At 51.7% G+C, this 20,307-nt stretch overlaps 1 protein-coding gene across 1 annotated transcript in view; it reads left to right on the plus strand.

Moving 5' to 3' along the window:
• Positions 1 to 20,307, plus strand: part of RGS9 (regulator of G protein signaling 9) — a 67,927-nt gene that overhangs the window by 11,658 nt on the left and 35,962 nt on the right. The window contains exons 3-8 of the mRNA XM_008693654.2: positions 5,757 to 5,807; positions 7,698 to 7,804; positions 8,012 to 8,063; positions 8,327 to 8,385; positions 9,515 to 9,591; positions 15,349 to 15,430. Of these exons, the coding sequence (XP_008691876.2) occupies positions 5,757 to 5,807; positions 7,698 to 7,804; positions 8,012 to 8,063; positions 8,327 to 8,385; positions 9,515 to 9,591; positions 15,349 to 15,430 (428 nt within the window). The remainder of the gene's footprint in view (positions 1 to 5,756; positions 5,808 to 7,697; positions 7,805 to 8,011; positions 8,064 to 8,326; positions 8,386 to 9,514; positions 9,592 to 15,348; positions 15,431 to 20,307) is intronic.

The following is a 20,307-nucleotide window of genomic DNA, read 5'->3' on the forward strand; positions in this document are numbered from 1 at the left end:
GAAGGCATCCCTGCCCTGCCCCTACCCCTGCCCCCTGCCCTGCTCCACCCTGGTTGTCGTTAATTCTGGCCTGAATTCTCCCTGGATTGGGAAGCCCTCAAGGAGATACCTTGTCTTGCTCACCTGGCTAACTCCCATGCTTAGCCTATGTTGGTCAGGGTGGAGGTTTTCATAGTAAGTTCTTGAATTGCGTGGGTCAGTGCTAGTCTAGCACCGTGCGAGGAGCTGGACGTGAGACACGCCTAGGATTGAATCCTTCAGGTGCCTCTTTCAAGCTGTGTAGCCCTTGTCTTATCTTCTCATTTTGAAAGCAGGACTAGCAATCCCTGTCGAAGAGAACATTGAGTTCAGTGAGATAGTCCTGAGCATGTGGTCAGCAAGCATGGATGCTCGATGTGTGGCGATGGCGAGCAGCTTCCCACACCGTGTCACTAAATACCCACCATCAAGTTCGGGTCAAGGGACCATCTGCTTTTTTGCAGATGGGGCCATGGACAAGAGGAGAGGTTCAGCCGCTGGTCCCCCTGTCACTAAACTTACACGTGGCTGAGCTTGGATCTGACCCCAGTGTCTTCCCTTATCCGCCATCAGTGCAAAAGCTACTTTCTTTCCTTGCACACAGGGTGCGCTTGGTTCCTGGGTTTGGGCGAGGCTGCCCGCCTGCCGTGTTTCTTCCTGTTCCTCCTGTGGGGTTAGCGGCCATCGGAACAGGACTCGGGAGAAGCCTTGGGTCCTGCGTCAGCGCTGATACAAGCAAATTGGGTAATCAGCATCAGCTCCTCGGATGGCAGGTGACCCAGGACTTTGGCGACGAAGGTGGCTGACGTGGGAGCCGGCCACGCATTAGCACAGACCACGTGGCGAGATGCTGGTGGCCTGTAATCTTATTTGGTCTATTTTAGGAAGCAGTCAAGTGGATGAGAAACCCCTCGGCTCCTTGGTGGAGAGCACTAATCTGCTGCTGTCTGCCTGGGTCTGTCTCTCTCGGTCTGCATACCTCTGAGTGGCATTCAGGGAGACCCCAGGTGGAAAGTCTGAAACACCCAGTCCTAGCTAGGAGTTTACACAGGAGTTTAGATGAAAAATTTTGCTTTAGAACAGCTCGACCAGGGCGAATAAAACTAAGAACAGATGAGAACCCACTGAAAGCCATAACAGTGGGCATGTGGGCATAGACAGAGATAATGTCTGACACTCGTGGCCCCAGGGCATGGAGAGGAAGGTAAGTGCCCATCCTCAGCCAGGCCGTGGGCAGGTAATCTGCCAGAGAGTGTGTGAGTGGCTCCCCTCCCTTTGCTGGAGGGGCCCAGAAGAAATGCTCCTTTACTACTGCTGAGGAGGGAAGTATTTGGAATGGTCTAGCCACAAAGGCACAGGCACTGGGGTCTCAGATCCAGATCCTTCTTCTCTGTATGTTCTGGGGTCAGTTCCCATGCAGGCAGATTCCAAGCTTGGCCTTTTGTAAAGCAGGCTGAAGTTGCTAGGAAATGTGGTCTTTGGTGTTTGCAAGATGGCGTCTGAATTGGGATGGTTGGTTCCAGGGCTCTTGTCTTTCCTCGGAGTTGCTGTTGTCCTTTCCTCCAAGGAGCCTGTTCTGCTTATGGGCTGCAGGGCCCAGGGTGAGGTGGAAGCAAGAGCTTCCTGGGGTCCTACAAAAGTTCTGGATTGTTGGTGGAACTTGGCTTGCTTTGGCCCTTAGATAAATCTGAATCTTTGGGGGACGGGGGGGGTGCTTGTTCTCTCCTGATCTCTCCTGATCTCGTCCCTGTCTTCCTCTCTTGCTTTTTTCACACCAGTCTTCACTCTGCATTGTTCCCAGGCCAGCCCCTAAAAGACTAGAAGTGGAGTCCACATCCCCTTGTCTAAAGTTATAAATCAGCCCCAGGAGTGTATCCAAAATACATCGATCCTCCTGCTTTGACCGGAGTACTTGCAATGACCTGAGAGGCCAGGTCTGAATTGAGAATTTTCTGACTCCTCAGAGTTCTGCCTGGGAACTTGGGAGCCTAGGAGAACCATCCCCTCACCCTTAGCTCATCCCCACCTTTCCTCCCATCTTGTGCTCTGATTTCCCTTCATGTGACCAGGGTCCATCTGGAGCCCCACAGACAGCAGGCCTTGGGTCTGGGTGTTTTTCAGTGTTGAGACTTAGGCTGTTTCCTTCCTACCTGATGACTGATAGTCTATGCACCAATTGTTGTAAGGTAAGAAAAGAAGTACTACCAGAGAGGTGAAGACCGAGGGTGCGTGGGGTGGTTCAACAGGAAATCCGGCTGCAGTCAGATCCTGGATGACCCTGAATCATTGGGGGGCGTGGAGGGGAGTCCCTGAAAGTTTGGAGCAGAAGAGGGACGAGATCCCAGCTGAGTCCAGCGGAGACAAGTGAGGCACAGCGTGAGGAGGGTGTGGAGGTCAGGGATGTGCTGGGAGGCTCTGACAATGGCCAAATACTTCTGGTTTGCAGGAAGCACTTTACAGTGGATCGCCCAGGCTTTGGATCTCCACATCTGGTGAGAGCCCGTCCGGCACTCCGGCAACAAGGACGGTTGTGGTGCAGGGCCCCAGAGAATCTCTGGAGGGTGGAGACTAAACGGAGGCTTAACCTTGGTCTCTGAGAAATTGTGAGAGACAAGGCATTCACATGTGAAACGACCAATCAAAAGTGAAGGCATGATGGGGGGAATTGTTTCATACAAAATACTGAGAGCACATGAATAATGGATACTTGGGGAAGAATCTAGCCAACACAGAATTCTTGGAGGGGGTGATGTGCACAGACAGCTGATTTTGAAAGAAGGGACGCTTGTGAATTGTGGAGGGAAGCCCTGAGGGTCTGTCTTCCTGGAGGGGGAACTAGCAAGAGCAGTGGTGTAGAAATGGAATGAATGAGACAGGGAGCGGGAACGAGGGGAAATTGGGAGAAATGACTTCACCTGGGTGTGGAGGGCAGAGGAGGGGTAGGGATAGGAGTATAGTTGGCATGTTTGCAAATTCCTAGCTTTTTTTTTTTTTTAAGATTTATTTATTTATTTCAGAGAGGGAGAGAGCTGGAGAGTGAGCAGGGGGAGGGGAAAGGGAGAATCCCAAGTAGACTCTGCGCTGAGTCCGACGTGGGCTTGGGTTCAGGACCCGAGATCACAACCTGAGCTGAAATCAGGAGTCGGATGAACTTGTCCTGGTTGTCGTTAATTCTGGCCTGAATTCTCCCCTGGATTGGGAAGCCCTCAAGGGGAGATACCTTGTCTTGTTCACCTGGCTAACTCCCATGCTTAGCCTATGTGTTGGTCAGGGTGGAGGTTTTCATAGAAGTTTCTTTGAATTCTCCCCTGGATTGGGAAGCCCTCAAGGGGAGATACCTTGTCTTGCTCACCTGGCTAACTCCCATGCTTAGCCTATGTTGGTCAGGGTGGAGGTTTTCATATAAGTTTCTTGAATGCGTGGGTCAGTGCTAGTCTAGCACCGTGCGAGGAGTACTGGACGTTGAGACACGCCCCCTAGGATTGAATCCTTCAGGTGCCTCTTTCAAGCTGTGTAGCCCTTGTCTTAATCTTCTCATTTTGAAAGCAGGACTAGCAATCCTTGTCGAAGAGAACGATTGCGGGAGTTCAGTGAGATAGTCCTGAGCATGTGGTCAGCAAGCATGGATGCTCGATGTGTGGCGATGGCGAGCAGCTTCCCACACCGTGTCACTAAATACCCACCATCAAGTTCGGGGTCGAAGGGACCATCTGCTTTTTGCAGATGGGGCCATGGACAAGAGGAGAGGTTCAGCCGCTGGTCCCCCTGTCACTAAACTTACACATGGCTGAGCTTGGATCTGACCCCAGTGTCCATCCCTTATCCGCCATCAGTGCAAAAGCTACTTTCTTTCCTTGCACACAGGGTGCGCTTGGTTCCTGGGTTTGGGCGAGGCTGCCCGCCTGCCGTGTTTCTTCCTGTTCCTCCTGTGGGGGTTAGCGGCCATCGGAACAGGACTCGGGGAGAAGCCTTGGGTCCTGCGTCAGCGCTGATACAAGCAAATTGGGTAATCAGCATCAGCTCCTCGGATGGCAGGTGACCCAGGACTTTGGCGACGAAGGTGGCTGACGTGGGAGCCGGCCACGCTATTAGCACAGACCACGTGGCGCAGATGCTGGTGGCCTGTAATCTTATTTGGTCTATTTTAGGAAGCAGTCAAGTGGATGAGAAACCCCTCGGCTCCTTGGTGGAGAGCACTAATCTGTCTGCTGTCTGCCTGGGTCTGTCTCTCTCGGTCTGCATACCTCTGAGTGGCATTCAGGGAGACCCCAGGTGGAAAGTCTGAAACACCCAGTCCTAGCTAGGAGTTTACACAGGAGTTTAGATGAAAAATTTTGCTTTAGAACAGCCGACCAGGGGCGAATAAAACTAAGAACAGATGAGAACCCACTGAAAGCAATAACAGTGGGCATGTGGGCATAGACAGAGATAATGTCTGGACACTCGTGCCCCAGGGCATGGAGAGGAAGGTAAGTTGCCCATCCTCAGCCAGGCCGTGGGCAGGTAATTAAGCCCAGAGAGTGTGTGAGTGGCTCCCCTCCCTTTGCTGGAGGGGCCCAGAAGAAATGCTCCTTTACTACTGCTGAGGAGGGAAGTATTTGGAATGGTCTAGCCACAAAGGCACAGGCACTGGGGTCTCAGATCCAGATCCTTCTTCTCTGTATGTTCTGCGGGTCAGTTCCCATGCAGGCAGATTCCAAGCTTGGCCTTTGTAAAGCAGGCTGAAGTTGCTAGGAAATGTGGTCTTTGGTGTTTGCAAGATGGCGTCTGAATTGGGATGGTTGGTTCCAGGGCCTCTTGTCTTTCCTCGGAGTTGCTGTTGTCCTCTTCCTCCAAGGAGCCTGTTCTGCTTATGAGGCTGCAGGGCCCAGGGTGAGGTGGAAGCAAGAGCTTCCCTGGGGTCCTACAAAAGTTCTGGATTGTTGGTGGAACTTGGCTTGCTTTGGCCCTTAGATAAATCTGAATCTTTGGGGGACGGGTGGGAGGGGGGGTGCTTGTTCTCTCCTGATCTCTCCTGATCTCGTCCCTGTCTTCCTCTCTTGCTTTTTTTCACACCAGTCTTCACTCTGCATTGTTCCCAGGCCAGCCCCTAAAAGACTAGAAGTGGAGTCCACATCCCCTTGTCTAAAGTTATAAATCAGCCCGCGGAGTGTTACCAAAATACATCGCATCCTCCTGCTTTGACCGGAGTACCTTTGCAATGACCTGAGAGGCCAGGTCTGAATTGAGAATTTTCTGACTCCTCAGAGTTCTGCCTGGGAACTTGGGAGCCTAGGAGAACCATCCCCTCACCCTTAGCTCATCCCCACCTTTCCTCCCATCTTGTGCTCTGATTTCCCCTTCATGTGACCAGGGTCCATCTGGAGCCCCACAGACAGCAGGCCTTGGGTCTGGGTGTTTTTCAGTGTTGAGACTTAGGCTGTTTCCTTCCTACCTGATGACTGATAGTCTATGCACCAATTGTTGTAAGGTAAGAAAAGAAGTACTACCAGAGAGGTGAAGACCGAGGGTGCGTGGGGGTGGTTCAACAGGAAATCCGGCTGCAGTCAGATCCTGGATGACCCTGAATCATTGGGGGGGGGGCGTGGAGGGGAGTCCCTGAAAGTTTGGAGCAGAAGAGGGACGAGATCCCAGCTGAGTCCAGCGGAGACAAGTGAGGCCACAGCGTGGAGGAGGGTGTGGAGGTCAGGGGATGTGCTGGGAGGCTCTGACAATGGCCAAATACTTCTGGTTTGCAGGAAGCGACGTTCTACAGTGGATCGCCCAGCGGCTTTGGATCTCCAATCTGGGTGAGAGCCCGTCCGGCACTCCGGCAACAAGGACGGCTGTGGGTGCAGGGCCCCCAGAGAATCTCTGGAGGGTGGAGACTAAACGGAGGCTTAACCTTGGTCTCTGAGAAATTGGAGAGACAAGGCATTCACATGTGAAACGACCCGAATCAAAAGTGAAGGCATGATGGGGGGGGGGAATTGTTTCATACAAAATACTGAGAGCACATGAATAATGGATACTTGGGGAAGAATCAGCCAACACAGAATTCTTGGAGGGGGTGATGTGCACAGACAGCTGATTTTGAAAGAAGGGACGCTTGTGAATTGTGGAGGGAAGCCCTGAGGGTCTGTCTTCCTGGAGGGGGAACTAGCAAGAGCAGTGGTGTAGAAATGGAATGAATGAGACAGGGAGCGGGAACGAGGGGAAATTGGGAGAAATGACTTCACCTGGGTGTGGAGGGCAGAGGAGGGGTAGGGATAGGAGTATAGTTGGCATGTTTGCAAATTCCTAGCTTTTTTTTTTTTTAAGATTTATTTATTTATTTCAGAGAGGGAGAGAGCTGGAGAGTGAGCAGGGGGAGGGGAAAGGGAGAATCCCAAGTAGACTCTGCGCTGAGTCCGACGACGTGGGTCTTGGTTCCAGGACCCCGAGATCACAACCTGAGCTGAAATCAGGAGTCGGATGCTTAACCGACTGAGCCACCCAGGTGCCCCTGCAAATTCCAAACTTTATGTGGGAGACAAGCAGTAGGAAGCCATGGGGATTTTTTTTTTTAAATGGCTTTTCAGTCATTTTCTTTTTCTTTTCTTTTTTTTTTTTAAAGATTTTATTTTTATTTATTTGACAGAGATAGAGACAGCCAGCGAGAGAGGGAACACAAGCAGGGGGAGTGGGAGAGGAAGAAGCAGCCTCCTAGCGGAGGAGCCTGATGTGGGGCTCGATCCCATAACGCCGGGATCACGCCCTGAGCCGAAGGCAGACGTTTAACCTCTGTGCCACCCAGGCGCCCCACCATGGGGATGTTTGAGCATAGTCTTCTGTAAGCTAAGATGTTTGCAGCAATTTGAGGGATGGCTCAGAACAGAAAGAATCTGACAGACCACTGGAAAAGAGGCTGTTGGTACAACAAGGCATAAAACATGAGGCTTGTCGCTGATGGAGGGAGTGAGACGTGAAGAAGGAGGGCTGGTGAGAAAGTCTTATCAAGTTTTGGAGGCTAAGAGGGATGGGATGTGGGTTGGGTCCTTGAGCCCAAGGCCTGGAGGGATGGAATGCTCTCTCAGTGCTGGATGAAAGGACACCTGCTTCGTTGGCGCTTCTGAGAAAGAGCCAGGAAGGTTTTCCTTTAATTGGTGCAAATCCGGAAACGAGACTGTGTTTCCAAGCACAGTGGAGGTGGGTGGGAATTAAAGTGAGGTGGGGAGGAGCCGGGGGGAGACTGTGGGATCTGGACCTGGGAGGCAGGCAGAATTGAGTGTGGGATAGAAGTTGACTGTAGGTATGGCCTCCTCTTTCTTTTCCTCTTTGAGCAAGGAATGTTCTGTTGTTCAGAGACATTCTCTCCCTGCTCCTGGGGACGTCTCCAGACCCAAAGGGCCCAGAGAAGCTTCTCCGAACACCTGCAGTGGACCACCTGTGGTACCCATTAATGTTTGGGTTCACTGCTCCCCCTGGACTTAGGAGTTGTCCTTCTCGGGGGTCGGCTCAGGAATCTTCCTCTTACCGTGCTCCCCAGCTCATAGTTGCCCATAGCCAAGTTCAGGAACCACTGCCCTCGCTCCTTGGATGAAGTGCTGTGAGGATGGGGGCACCTCTCCTGGGGTTTGGGGTGCTGTGTGAGCGTCGGGCAATGAGCTTCTGCCTTTGGTGTATGCTCTTGACTCCATGTCTTAACGGTTTCTTCTCAGAGGCACAGAACCTGGGCAACTTTATTGTCAAGTATGGCTACATTTACCCCCTGCAAGATCCCAGGAATCTCGTTCTCAAGCCCGACAACAGCCTGTACCGATTTCAGGTAGGTCTTGGCCTTGACTTTGAGGTTAATATGGGATTAAGCTTACCTGAGAAGGTCATCGTGTGGCTTCATATCCTCATACATCAGAACTTTAGAAATGGTCGGGGAGGGGGGCTAAGGTTGTTTCATCCCAAGCCACAGGGCTGGGGGCCCAGGGGGACAGTCACAGCCCAGTGTTTAACCATGGTTTCCTGGTTTCTTTTGTAGACGCCGTATTTCTGGCCCACCCAGCAGTGGCCGGCTGAAGATACAGACTACGGTAAAACTCCACCCCCCTATGCTTTCGGTACCCCTTAACACACTGCTTATTTACTTGCCACATTTTGGTGACATTCGTCTCGCTGTCATCACGCCCTTTATGTCAGTTCACATCTGTATTGGGAGTGTTCCCAGGGAAGGGACCAGGGTTCTGCTGAGACTTCTTCCTACCAAGCCAAGCACAGCAGCCTCATGCATATAAAGGCTGCCGAGGCAGTTTTAAACTACGATGATGATGGAAAATGTCATCGCTTTCTTTTCCAGCCATCTATCTAGCCAAGCGAAATATAAAGAAGAAAGGGATTTTAGAAGAATATGAAAAGGTACAGAGATGTTTTCGAGTACATGTTATTATAATTGGAATAAAGTCTCGAGCTGTTGTTTTTCCTCTTCCCCGTTTGCTACATCATATGTACCATCATCATCCATCCATCCATTATCTATCCATTTATCCACCCATCCACCATCCATCCATCCACTCTTCATCCATCATCCATCCATCCATCCACCCACCCACCCATCCCCACTTCATCCATCATCCATCCATCTACCCACTGTCTATCCATCCATCCATGTACCATCCATCCACCATCCATCCACCCATCCATCCATCCATCCACCATCCATCTACCATCCATCCACCGTCCATCCACCCACCCACCATTCATCCATCCACTATCCATGCATCCACCATCATCTACCCACCATCCATCCATCTCCCATTCATCTCCATCCACCCTTCATCCATCCATCTGTTTAGAAGCAGCTCCTGAAGTAAATTCCTCCGCATGTCAAGCTTCAGTTTCTCCTGCTGTAATTTAAGCTCTTGCCTTGGTGGCTACTGGACACACAATAGCTACTACCTTCCTTTTGCTGTCCTAGAACAATGAGACAATTAATATGCATGATAATGGATATTATGGGATGAACAGATTTAAACATGAGTTTGTGATGGGAAAACAATAGTGTAGCTTTTGTTTTAGGCCAGATGAATCAGATTTCTCAAAGAATACACCCTGGCCCTCAAAAGGCTGGATTTCTGGGCAGACAGCAACAATCTTGCTGTGTTTTTATTCTTTACAAACATATTTTTGGAAGAGTCCGCATCATGCCAATGTTAGGACTTGTCTTTGTGCATTTGTGGTGCTGTGTCGTTGAATATTGAGTTTCTGCATTTTCTCCCACTCTCTTCTCCTCTTCCTAATCAAATCTGGGATACATTTATTTCAAAAAAAAAATCCAAGCCAGGGTGTGGCTTTTGTTGTAAAGGCTTTTTGAGAATTCGGTGCTACCCTTTGAATGCATGTTTTTGCAAAGCTGAGATGGGAGATCATTTGGCTGGGGCTAGGTTGCTGCTGGGCAGAAGCAGGCCCTCATAGGCTTAGAGCTTTCTGCCCTCTGCACACAGTGTATGTCATGGGGTTTAGTGTTCTTTTCGTTTTCCATTTCTAGGAAAATTACAATTTCTTGAACAAAAAAATTAACTACAAATGGGACTTTGTCATTATGCAGGCCAAAGAGCAATACAGGTAAGCGAAAGGTGATGTTTGTCCACTGGTCGCCCTTGTTCCCTCCCTTCTTTCTTTGTTTCCTTTTATTAAAATAAACCTTTATTGGGCACTGTGTGTGCAATCCTGGGCGAGGCATGGGCAATATAAAGGCACAGTCTGGGGTCAGGCGGGTGAGCACACAGGTTGTGATGCTGCACTGAGGTGAGGGCCTCACACAGGGGATTCCAGAAGGAGCTGGAGGAACAACATTGAACCTGGAGGCTACATAGGAGGTTTCTGGGTGAAGGATGCCAGTGGTGGATGCAGAGGAGGGGCGAGGTGTGAGGAAGGATCTTCTAAGCAGACAGCACCAGGGTCTGGAGTCAGGGGAATGCCTACCTGATGCAGTTCTGCATAGTGGAAGCAGAGAGCGTAGAGCCTGGGACTGACGGAAGTGAGACCCGAGATGTTAGCAGGAGCAGATCATGAGAGGGTTTTGTGCTAAGCGCCACAGGGAGGCATAAAAAGATCTTAAGCGGATTCACACGGTAGAACCACCCACTGCTGCTCTCATTTGCCTGCTGTCCACTTCAGAACTGGAGCCGGAAGTCCCTGGAAGGCTCTCCCTTGTCTGTGAGAGCCAGATATAAATGTTGGGGAGAGTGAATCAGTCAGGACAAGGTCAGGCTGCCATAACAAACAGCCCCCAGGTCCCGGGAGCATGAAACCTCACCATCATTTCTTGCTTGTGTTACACTCCACTGTGGGTTAGCTGGGGCTCTGACATGCTTTGTGCCCACTCCAGAAGCCATGCTGCAGGAGCAGCACCATCCAGGCTTTGCCTGTTGCTGGAGCAGAGGGAGACAGAGCCCGTGCGGGTCACAAGTGATGCATGTCACTTCTGTTCACAATTCATTAGCCAAAGCAGCTCCTCCTATGGTTGGGCTCAACTTCAAAGGCGTTTGGGTGGGGATGTACAATCCTACTGTGTGCCTGTGATTTGGGGAGTCAGGAATAACTGGGGACCCATACCAGATTTTACCAAAATGGGTAAGTCTGGCTGGCCCACCTCGCTCACTCTGGCAGGTCCAGTTTCTGGAAGGTCTACCTTTGCTGGTGCATAGTTGGGCTGGACAGTGGACTCTCATCAAGCAGCCTCAGGATTGGAGTAGGGGGAATTAGTTAGGGTTCTCTAGAGGAACAGAAATGGTAGGATATATATGTATGTATGTATGTATATTGAGAGATTCATGATAAGGCATTGGTTTACACAATTACAGAGGCTGAGAAGTCACAAGACCTGCAGTTGGCAGGCTGAGGGCCCAGGAGAGCTGGCGGTGTAGCTTCGTCTGAAGGCTGACAGGCTTGGGGGCCCAGAAGCCGATATTTTAGTTGAGTCTGAAGGCGGGAAGACTGATGTCCCAGCTCAAGGCCATCAGGCAGGCGGAATTCCTTGTCATTCAGGGGAGTGTCATCCCTTTTGTTCCACTCAGGCCTTCAAGTTAAAATACCCTCATCTGAAAACACCCTCAGGGACACACCCAGAGTAGTATTTGACCAAGTATCTGGGTGTCCCACGACCCAGTCAAGGTGATGTATGAAATTAGCCATCATAAGAGGTGAGCACTATTATGCAGGAATGCNGGTTCAGGAAACACAAAACTTCTAATGGCAGATGGCTTTATTGCCTTGAAGGGGGAATATCTGCTCTGAGGCTTGAGATTCACATAGAGGAGCGTTACTCAGAGACCTGGCATGGGCCTTTCACCATTGACATGTTTCTGCCCAGGTATGTCTGAAACAGAGCAGCTGCGGGGAATGCTCTAACTTCCCATCACTTGTATTTGTTCATAAGGCTTCATTTGGTGAGTTCTGTGTATGGTCTCCTTTCCTGTTGGTGAGAGGGAAGTGCTCACGGCAGTAATTCTTGTCACCCCTCACATCCACAAATGGGGAAACTGAGGCTTAGAGAGTTTAAACAGTGTGTGGCAAGGTCACTCTGTGAGGTAATGGTCGAGTCTGGACTAGTATTACTTTGTTCCAGTCAGTGCACCAGTTTTGAGTTTCTACCAGGTTCCACCCCAGGCTGGAACCCCCTCGTCCTCCTCCAGCTCTCTGCTCTGAGCAGGATAGCCCAGTGATCCTGAGGACTGCAGATCCTGACATATGGTTTTCAGAACACGCTAGCTGCCTATGCAGCTCAGGGCTATTCTCAGTGGCTCCCAAAGGCCCCACCACTCAGGCCTTGGCCTCAGCCTAGATAAAGCTCTGTGCTGCCCATGTCATAGGACATCCTCTCCTCCATCACTTCTAGATGCCTTGGGATGAGAAATTCATAAAAGGCTCTCTCCTCAGACACTGGCTTTTCCCCGCTGACTCCATTGCTTGACTCAAAGGCTGCCTCCGATTTCAGATTTGTGTCTGCAGTAGCTAATTTTGTGTGTCAACTTGTCTAGGCCATGGTACCTAGAGAGCTGGGCCACCACCAGTCTAAGATGACACTGTGAAGTTTTTTTTTTTAATTTTTGATTTTTGATTTATCTCTACACCCAGTGTGGGGCTCAAACTCACAACCCCGAGATCAAGAGTCTCATGCTCCGCTGACTGAGCCAGCCAGTGCCCCTGTGAAGGTATTTTTTAGATGAGATTAACATTTACATCAGTAGACTTTGTGTAATGCACAGATTGCTTCCACAGTGTGGGTGGGCCTTATCTAATCAGTTGAAGGTCTTAAGAAAAAAGACAGGTTTTCTGAGGAAGAAGGAGTTCTGTTTCCAGATTGCCTTTGGACTCAAATTGCAACATCAACCCTCCCCTGGGTCCCCAGCCTGCTGTGTCCTATAGAATTTAGACTTGCCAGCCTCCTCAATTGTGTGATTGTGTGTTTTTCCTTAAAATAAATAGATTGTGCCCCATCTATTATCTCTATCTATCTATCTATCTATCTATCTATCTATTTAATCTCCTACTGTTTCTATTTCTCTGCAGAGCCCTGATTAATACAGAGGGTTTCACCACAAAATTGGGTTGGCTTCTGAGGTAGCCATTTTGTTATACTGAGCCTCTCCACGCACACCTCTTTTCTGAACCCCAGACTCAGTATCTAGCTACTTAACATCTCACGATGATGTCACACCTCAGACTTCACTTGTTCATATCTGAATGTTTCTCTCTCTCATACCCCAAACCTCTTCCTGTAGTGTTACCCACATCAGTGCAAGGAACCCCATTTACCTCCCACCCCCAAACCCCCATGCCCAGTGTCTAGTTATCTGGTCCTTTTGCCAACCCTGGCAAAATTCCTTCCACCCCACCTGCCCCCTTCTGTCAGCCCCTACCTCCCTGCCCTGGTTGAACCAACCTCACTGTCACCCAGGCCATGGCCGTATCCTCCCAACTGCTTTCTCTGCTCCCATTTGCCCCCATTTTCAAAACACAGATAGGGTCCTGTCACCCTTCAGAGGGAGAGCTCTCAGTTCAAACGTCACATGCTCAAAGAGGCTTTGCTGATTAGTTGTGCGTGAACATAGATCATTCTAAGACTTAGTGGCTCAAAACGGCAAGTTGTTCTATTATCTTTCAAGGTTTCTGTCGGTCTGGAATTTGGGAAGGGCTTGGCTGGGCAGTGCTGGGTCTGAGTCTCTCAAGTGGTTGCAGTCCAACGGCTGGAGCTGGGGGCCTGGAGCCACTGGGTGGGCATTTCTCGCCCTCATCACGGGGCCTCTGGGCCTCTCCGGCTGCCTTGGGCTTCCTCGCAGCATGCTGGTACCGGGGCAGTCACGTTGCTTACAGGTGCTCGGAAGCCTCGTGGGCAAATATTCCAGTGAGGAGGGTGGCAGCCGTCCCACCTTTTATGGCCCAGCCTCAAAAATCACAGAGGGCCATTTCTGACATACTGTGTTGGTCGAAGCAGCCCCGAGAAACCCACCTGGTTTCCAGGAGGGGAGGACACAGACCTTCCTCTCCATGGAAGGAGCGTCGAAGAATTGTAGACATATCTAAAAAGCACCGCAGTGGCCCTCCCCGATTCTGCATGAGAACACCTGAACTTTTCCTGAGAGCTCATCATACAATTTGTGATTTTATACTTATTTCCTATTTGTTCAGTGTTTAGACCAAAATTTACTCAAGGGCACGGAGCATGTATTTGTGTGAGCTCAGGCGGTCATGTCGAAACACCACACACCGAGTGCCTTAAACAACAGATACTTGTTTTCTCACAGTTTGGGGGGGCTGGGGAGTCCAAGCTCAAGGTTATGACAGGGTTTCATTTCTGACTGTCAGATGGCTGCCTTCATGTCCTCACAGGAGAGAGAGGGAGAGTGTCTCCTATTACAAGGGCACTAATCCCGTCATGAGGGCCCTACCCTCGTGACCTCATCTAATTACCTCTTAGAGGCCCCATCTCCAGATACCGTCACGTGGGAGGTTAGGGCCTCCACACCTGAGTTTTGAGGGGCACACGAACATTCAGACTGTAACAGTCTCTTTGGTTCACCAATGTACGCCCAGGGCTCTGACTGGTTGATTGACTAAGCGCCACCGTTGCTAAGAAAGATCATATATGACAACCTAAGATGATTGCTTGTTTACTGGTTCTTTCGGATTCCATTCATCGTGACTCTCCTCCAGTTACATCTGTCGCAGAAGAGCCGCAGAGCAAAGCCAGAAAGGGACCGTTGCTGTCAGTTAGCGACGGACTCTATTTACCAGGCTCTCCAGCAGGATGGAGACTCCGGAGCACCTTACGCCATCTATGGCCCATCGTCCTGCATACACAGGGCCATTAACCTGGTGGAAAATGCAGTTAGGCTGGCAAGGGGGAGTTGAAATGACAGTGTTTATATTTAATTTCCAGAGGAGGTTGGCAAAACAGCCCGCCGGAATGGTGCTCTCCACCCATCTGGTTCCCTGGATGTGGTGACGTTAGTCACAGTCCATTAGCTGGCACATAAGTTGCCGTCTCTGTCTTGTGGAGGGCATGTGCGTCATCCCACGTTGCCTGGGAAAACAAGCATCAGCATGCGAGTGCTGGTCGCCGTGGAAATGGTGCTGAATGGGACCCATGGCACGATCATTAACGTGGCCCGGCTTCCGTGGGAGGAAAGCACAGCATCGTTTCCTCTCCATCGTGGGGAGGGGGAGGGACAGAGTTAAGAGGGAAAATAAATAGCCTTTTATGATAATCAGTGGGGTCTGGAAAAACCCTGACTTGGCACGAGGTCTTTGAAGCGATGGAACGGAACGAACAGGGAGACACACGGACCCCCTGAGACCCGGCGTTTTCCCCGTCAGTGAGCATTGGCATGGCCTGCTGCCCACTTGTCCAGATGTCGCCGGTGTTGTTTATCAGCGCAGGGAAACATGAAGCCAGGGGTCAGATGGCAGCCCCGAATGACATCCACACTCACGGTAGTAGTGCAGGGGGTGGAGTTCGATGCCGGGGCCAGTCACGGAGCGGGGGCGGCGCAGGGCTCTCAGGAGGAGCTGCACTCGGGGGCTGAATGTGGGTTCGAGCCCCACTCTGCTCTTTGCCAACAGTGTGACCTTCCGAGGGGGATATTCAGTCTCTCTTTGCTTTAGTCCCTGAGCCTCTAAGTCAGGGGGACAAGATCACTGGGGGGATTAAATGAGTTAACATTCATATGATATTGGTGTTTGGTGTGATGATTATTTTGGCAAACATAGATTATTTGGAGAGGTGGGCAGAGTGGTCTGGATCATCAGCAATGGGGTACCTCACTGAGCAAACGATCCGAAGTCTTACTGGGCTTTACGTGGCTTTTGGCTTTTCAGGACTGGGAAGGAAAGGAATAAGGCAGACAGGTATGCCCTGGATTGCCAGGAGAAGGCGTATTGGCTGGTCCACCGATGCCCGGTGAGTATTAGCCTTCCTGGCTTCACCCATCTTATGCCCCCCCCGCCCCGTACTCACCATCCCTTTTGGCGGCGCATTTCCCGCTGGGGCTGCAACTGTGTCAGCAGGATGCCGTTGCTCAGTGTTGGGTTAGCGTGCGAGCGCCTCTTGGTGGAAGAGGAAAGAGACTCCCTGGGTGGAATGAGCTTGGGGCTCATCTCGTGGTGTTGGGGCTAAGGGGAGTGACCCGCGGGAGGACCCTGAATGAGCTTGCCTTTTAGGAAGGGTGGATTTTTTTTTTTGCCATGACACCTTGGACAAGGAATACAAGAAGAAAAAACTAGAACCCAGACTCCCCATGAAATGCGGTAGAGAACTGGAAGGCTGCATAGCCCAAGCCAGGCCTTGCGTCTCTTGCTCCCTCTCCTTTTCCTTTTCCAGATCCGTCTCCAGCAGCTGAGGTGGGAGGAGGCGAGAAGGAGTGAGTGTGTGCTATGCCTCGCGGCTTAGGGCACACTGTGTCTCTGGCTCAGGGACTTTTAGGGGCCCAGAGAGACAAGCTGTGCATAAGTGATGTGACTCATTTTGGCCCGTTCCTGGGAATGGTCACCCCCTGGGGTTAACTCTGCTGCCTCAGTTTCCTCCTGGAGCAGACCAGGGTGCTGCCTATGGATCACTAGAGGTGGGAGATGTGAAAGGGATTCCGAAAAGTGAAGAGGTCAAAGCAAATGTTCTTCCTCCTTGAGTTTCCCTGCCTGCTAGCTGACCAAATTCTCAGAACCAGAAAGTGAACTGGGTCGGTCATGGTACCAAAGCTTCCGGATTTTGGAACATTGAGCTAGCTCAGGAGAGAGATCTTTGTATGAGAAGGGCACTGGCATTGTTCAGCCTGCCTTCTGTCATCTGTTCCTGAAGGGAGAGCCTGGGCGGGGTTAAGGGCACATGGCGGGGGAGCCACTCATTGGGCAAGACGCCCTGGTGCCCGTGGCGCTCACGATGGAGGGGATTCTGCTCCTTGCAGGGAGGAGAACAACTTCATGTTACCTGCAGGGGACTCTGTGGTGGGGAAATGCCAGTGTGACTGCATCCCTGGCAAAGTGGTATAGACTGGCTGTGCACAAGACCCGGCCCGGGTCTTTCTCCTCCCTTCTGTCTCTGCAACCAGGAGGCCCATAGGGAGCAAGGTGCAAAGCAGATGATCGGAGTTCTCCCGACTTCTCTGGGGGCAAGCTCTCAGCCCCCACATCAGGCCGATAAATGGCTGGGTGACTCTTCACAGTATGCTGCAGAAGTCCCTAAATTTGACAATGTGACTCTATCATTACTGCTTCCACCATCACCTGCCCCGCCTCCACCCCTTCCCCACTGCTGCCACTTCCTCCGCCTCCTCCACCACCATCACCACCATCACCACCATCACCATCATCATCATCGTCATCACAGCAGACCCGAACTGAGCCCATAACCGTGTGCTGGGCACTGTGCTAGGCTTCCCTCTGCATTCGTTCTCTCGTTTCATCCTTGCAGCCCCGTGTGGAAGGTGCTATTATTAGTCCCATTCTCCGGATAGGGAAGCTGAGGCTCAGGGATGCGGCCGGAGTTGCACAGCCATCGAGGGTCAGACTGCAGAGCGCTCTCTCTTGGTCCCTGTGCCCTTCTGTCTCCCACGGCAATGGCACGTGAGGTCTTAGTGCAGCGAAGGCCCTTCTGTCCCCTCCTCGGTCATTAGAGCATCGCGTGAATCCCTGCTGCTCTAACAAACGAGATGCCAGGGTTCAAAGGTAGCCAGTCCCTCTCTGACAGCACTGGGGAGCCGAGTTCTCAGTGAGGTTCTGATGTCCCTGGAACCGTCGTAAAACCCCACGGACACGAAACTGTTTTCATGTCCGGTCTCTGCAAGTGCTGCTCCCCTGAGTCCAAGTTGCACCAGCAGTCCAAGCTGAGGCCGGGGTGCGTGTGGGTCCTGCTCTCCCGGACTTTCTAAAACACCGGCAGCCTCTCGGAGCGCTCGGTTTGAGAGCATCTTGTTTGAAGTTTGTCTCAGCCTAGACATTGAGCAGTCTCCCTGACAAACCCACGAAGCCCGGGAGCTTAGGGGCTGTCAGACTGTCTCCAGGAGACCCAAACAAACTGTCAGTTCGGTGGGAAGAAAGCCAGCCAGGCAGACAAAACTTTTGGCTCCGTGGAACGGGAAGCAGCCAGTATGTGGACTGTCCGTAACCGACTGTCGTGGCGTGGGACATAGCTTGTCGTGACTCGGCAGTTCCCCTGTTCACTTGTCTGTTCATTGATCTGTGAAACCTTCACGGGCCCCGACTCCGTGCCGGCTGAGTTTGGTGCTGGGCGTAAAATAACAGCTAAGAATCCTCGAGCACCGGCTACGTGCCCGTGGTAAGCTCTTGGTGTGGACGATCCCATTTGCCTGATGATGAAGCTGGCGAGTGGGGAGTCTCCCTATCCCAGTGTGCAGATGGGGCGATCAAGGCTCAGAGAGGGCCGGTAGGTTGCACAGCGCTGGGAGGTGAATCCACGTCTGTCTGATGTGCTGCTGCTGTTAGAGGGGTACCCACGTGCGGTCCCCTCTCCCAGCTTGAGGGGCACAGAATCCCGATTGCTGTAATAGGCGAGCAGCATCTCCCCGAGAGAAGGTCAGGGGTGATTGGTTAAGGGAATGGGGAGGAGTCTGGTGCCTGATGCTGTATCGGGGATAGCGTCATGCGCAGAGGCCAAGCCCGGATGTGGATGGTGGTGGCTGAGGGATGTGACCCAACCCCCATCCTGAGCCCAGATGCTGCTTGGGACTCAGAATCTGGGTGCTGCGGAACAGGGTCTAGAAGAGGAGAATAGTAAAGGAAAACAATGTTCCTCTCCAGTTTTTTACCCAAATGAAACTGCAGATCTGGGCAGGATGCAAACAACAGTTGATTGTGTAAATCAACAGAGGGACAACGGTTCCCTTAGAGAAGTCATTTGGGGGCCTTCCCTGCATCCTTGCTGTGGATCTCCCGAGGATGGGGTCCAACTTCTGGGTCTCCCAAGGATGGGGTCCGCTGACATATGGACCCTGGGTATATGGAGGATATGGTCCAGGGACAGCGGCACTGTGTGCTCTAAATCCCAGGGTCGCTTGTCTGAGTATCTTCGAACTGGCCTTCAAGTCAGCCACCAGCGCTGACCTCACCAGAGAAGTGTCTGCCTTCCGTTTCCGGTTGAGGTCGGTCTAAATGTCCAACAACAGAGAAACAGCAAAAATAAATTTAAATAAACGGATAGATACATTTAAATCTTTAAATATGAGATGATATCCACATGAAGGTACATTAGGGAGCTATTAAAATTGTATTTTCCAAGGCCATTTATTGACCTAGGAAAATGGTCAGACCTATAATGTCCTAAAAACAGGTGGAAAACCCACATACTCGGATTCAAACGAGGAAAGAAATCGACATCTATTTTGTGGGTGTCCGCTCCGTGCCAGGTGCTGGCGAGGCAGTGGGGCTACTGGAATGGTGAGCCAGGAGAGGGCGGCCTGCGCCCGCAAGGAGCTGACGGTGTGGCCGAGAGCCGGACGTGGAAGCGAGTACGTCAGAGAGGCAGGACAGCTGGAAAGAGGCAGGGGTTCTGCGTCAGCTCGGGGTCTGGGAAGTGATATTCCAGCCAAGACCCGTCTCCCCGCTGCAGCCCCGTCTCTGTCTCTTTCCCCTACTCTATTTTGTTTATGCAACTACTTGGTATTTTATTATTTGTTTTCTGTCCTACGCACCAGAAGCGTCTGAGCTGGTACATTAGGGAAAAGAGTGATGATGAAGAACAGAACAGGAGAAGGGACAGGAGGGACATGGTGGAGTGCCACCAAGCAGTGTCCATCAGCTCCCGGCCTGGTGCCGCTCCAGAATGCTGATTCTGGGGACGTCGCCTCCTCATGGGGGTGGGGGGTACAGAGGGTCTTCCCTAATCTGAATTATGATGCATTTAGCAAATTGCCTCTTTGGCTTCTGCCCGAGGGATGTTCTTGGGGTGTCACACTCTGGAGCTCCCCGGGGGAGAGTTGGCTGTCTTTGTGGGCTTTCTGCGTGTGGCACTGGGGCTGGATGGGTCTGTGTGTCTCGTTATCTGCTGGCAGCCTGTCGCAAGGATCGCCCCGGTTTCCTGTGCCCTGGCGGGCAGCTCTGGGTCACTGTCAGTCGAACACCCTCTTGCGTGCCAGAAACTGCATCAGCAGTGGTCGTGGGGAACAAAGACTTGATCCTTCCTGATGAATGAATGAATGAATGAATGAATGAATGAATGAATGAATAGAGGCTGGGAGTCTTCCAAACCAGCAGAGGTAGAAAGGCAGCCCCCGGGGTGGTTTTGAGGTCAGGGCACTGGGATGGGACCACGGCTCAGTTGGGAGATGCACCGAGGAGGCAGGAGACAGGGCAGCGGGGCAGCCAGAAGGGCGTGTGTGGCCGTCTGCAGAGTGGAGGAGAGCCAGCAGGGGCTGGCACTGGGCAGGCTGGCAGGATCGTGACGCTCGCTGGGTGCCTACAGCTCTGAGAGTCAAGGCCGTCTGGTCTGCGCAGCTGAGGGAGGTCCTGTGCTGATCACGGTTATGCAGGTGCACCTGTGAGCATCGGGGCCGCCAAAGTGATAGCAGAACATGGGTCAAGTTCAAAGGAAAGATTTGGAGAGCTACTTGAAGGCTTGAGCAGACAACTGCACTGAAGCCACTGAGGCTGTAGGGACCAGGAGTGTGGGCTGTGTGTGTGTGTGTGTGTGTGTAAGTCTGTCTTCGGTTACCCTGGGGGGATTTCTTTGTACCAGCTGAAGAGGACAATTCCTAGAACTCATTTTAGGGAAAGGCACAGATTCTGATGACAACCCCCCCGCAGCCCCCACCCCCATGCTACATTCCA

Source organism: Ursus maritimus, unplaced genomic scaffold, assembly GCF_017311325.1.
Source record: "Ursus maritimus isolate PB19 unplaced genomic scaffold, ASM1731132v1 scaffold_24, whole genome shotgun sequence".
In the NCBI taxonomy this organism is placed as follows: domain Eukaryota; kingdom Metazoa; phylum Chordata; class Mammalia; order Carnivora; family Ursidae; genus Ursus; species Ursus maritimus.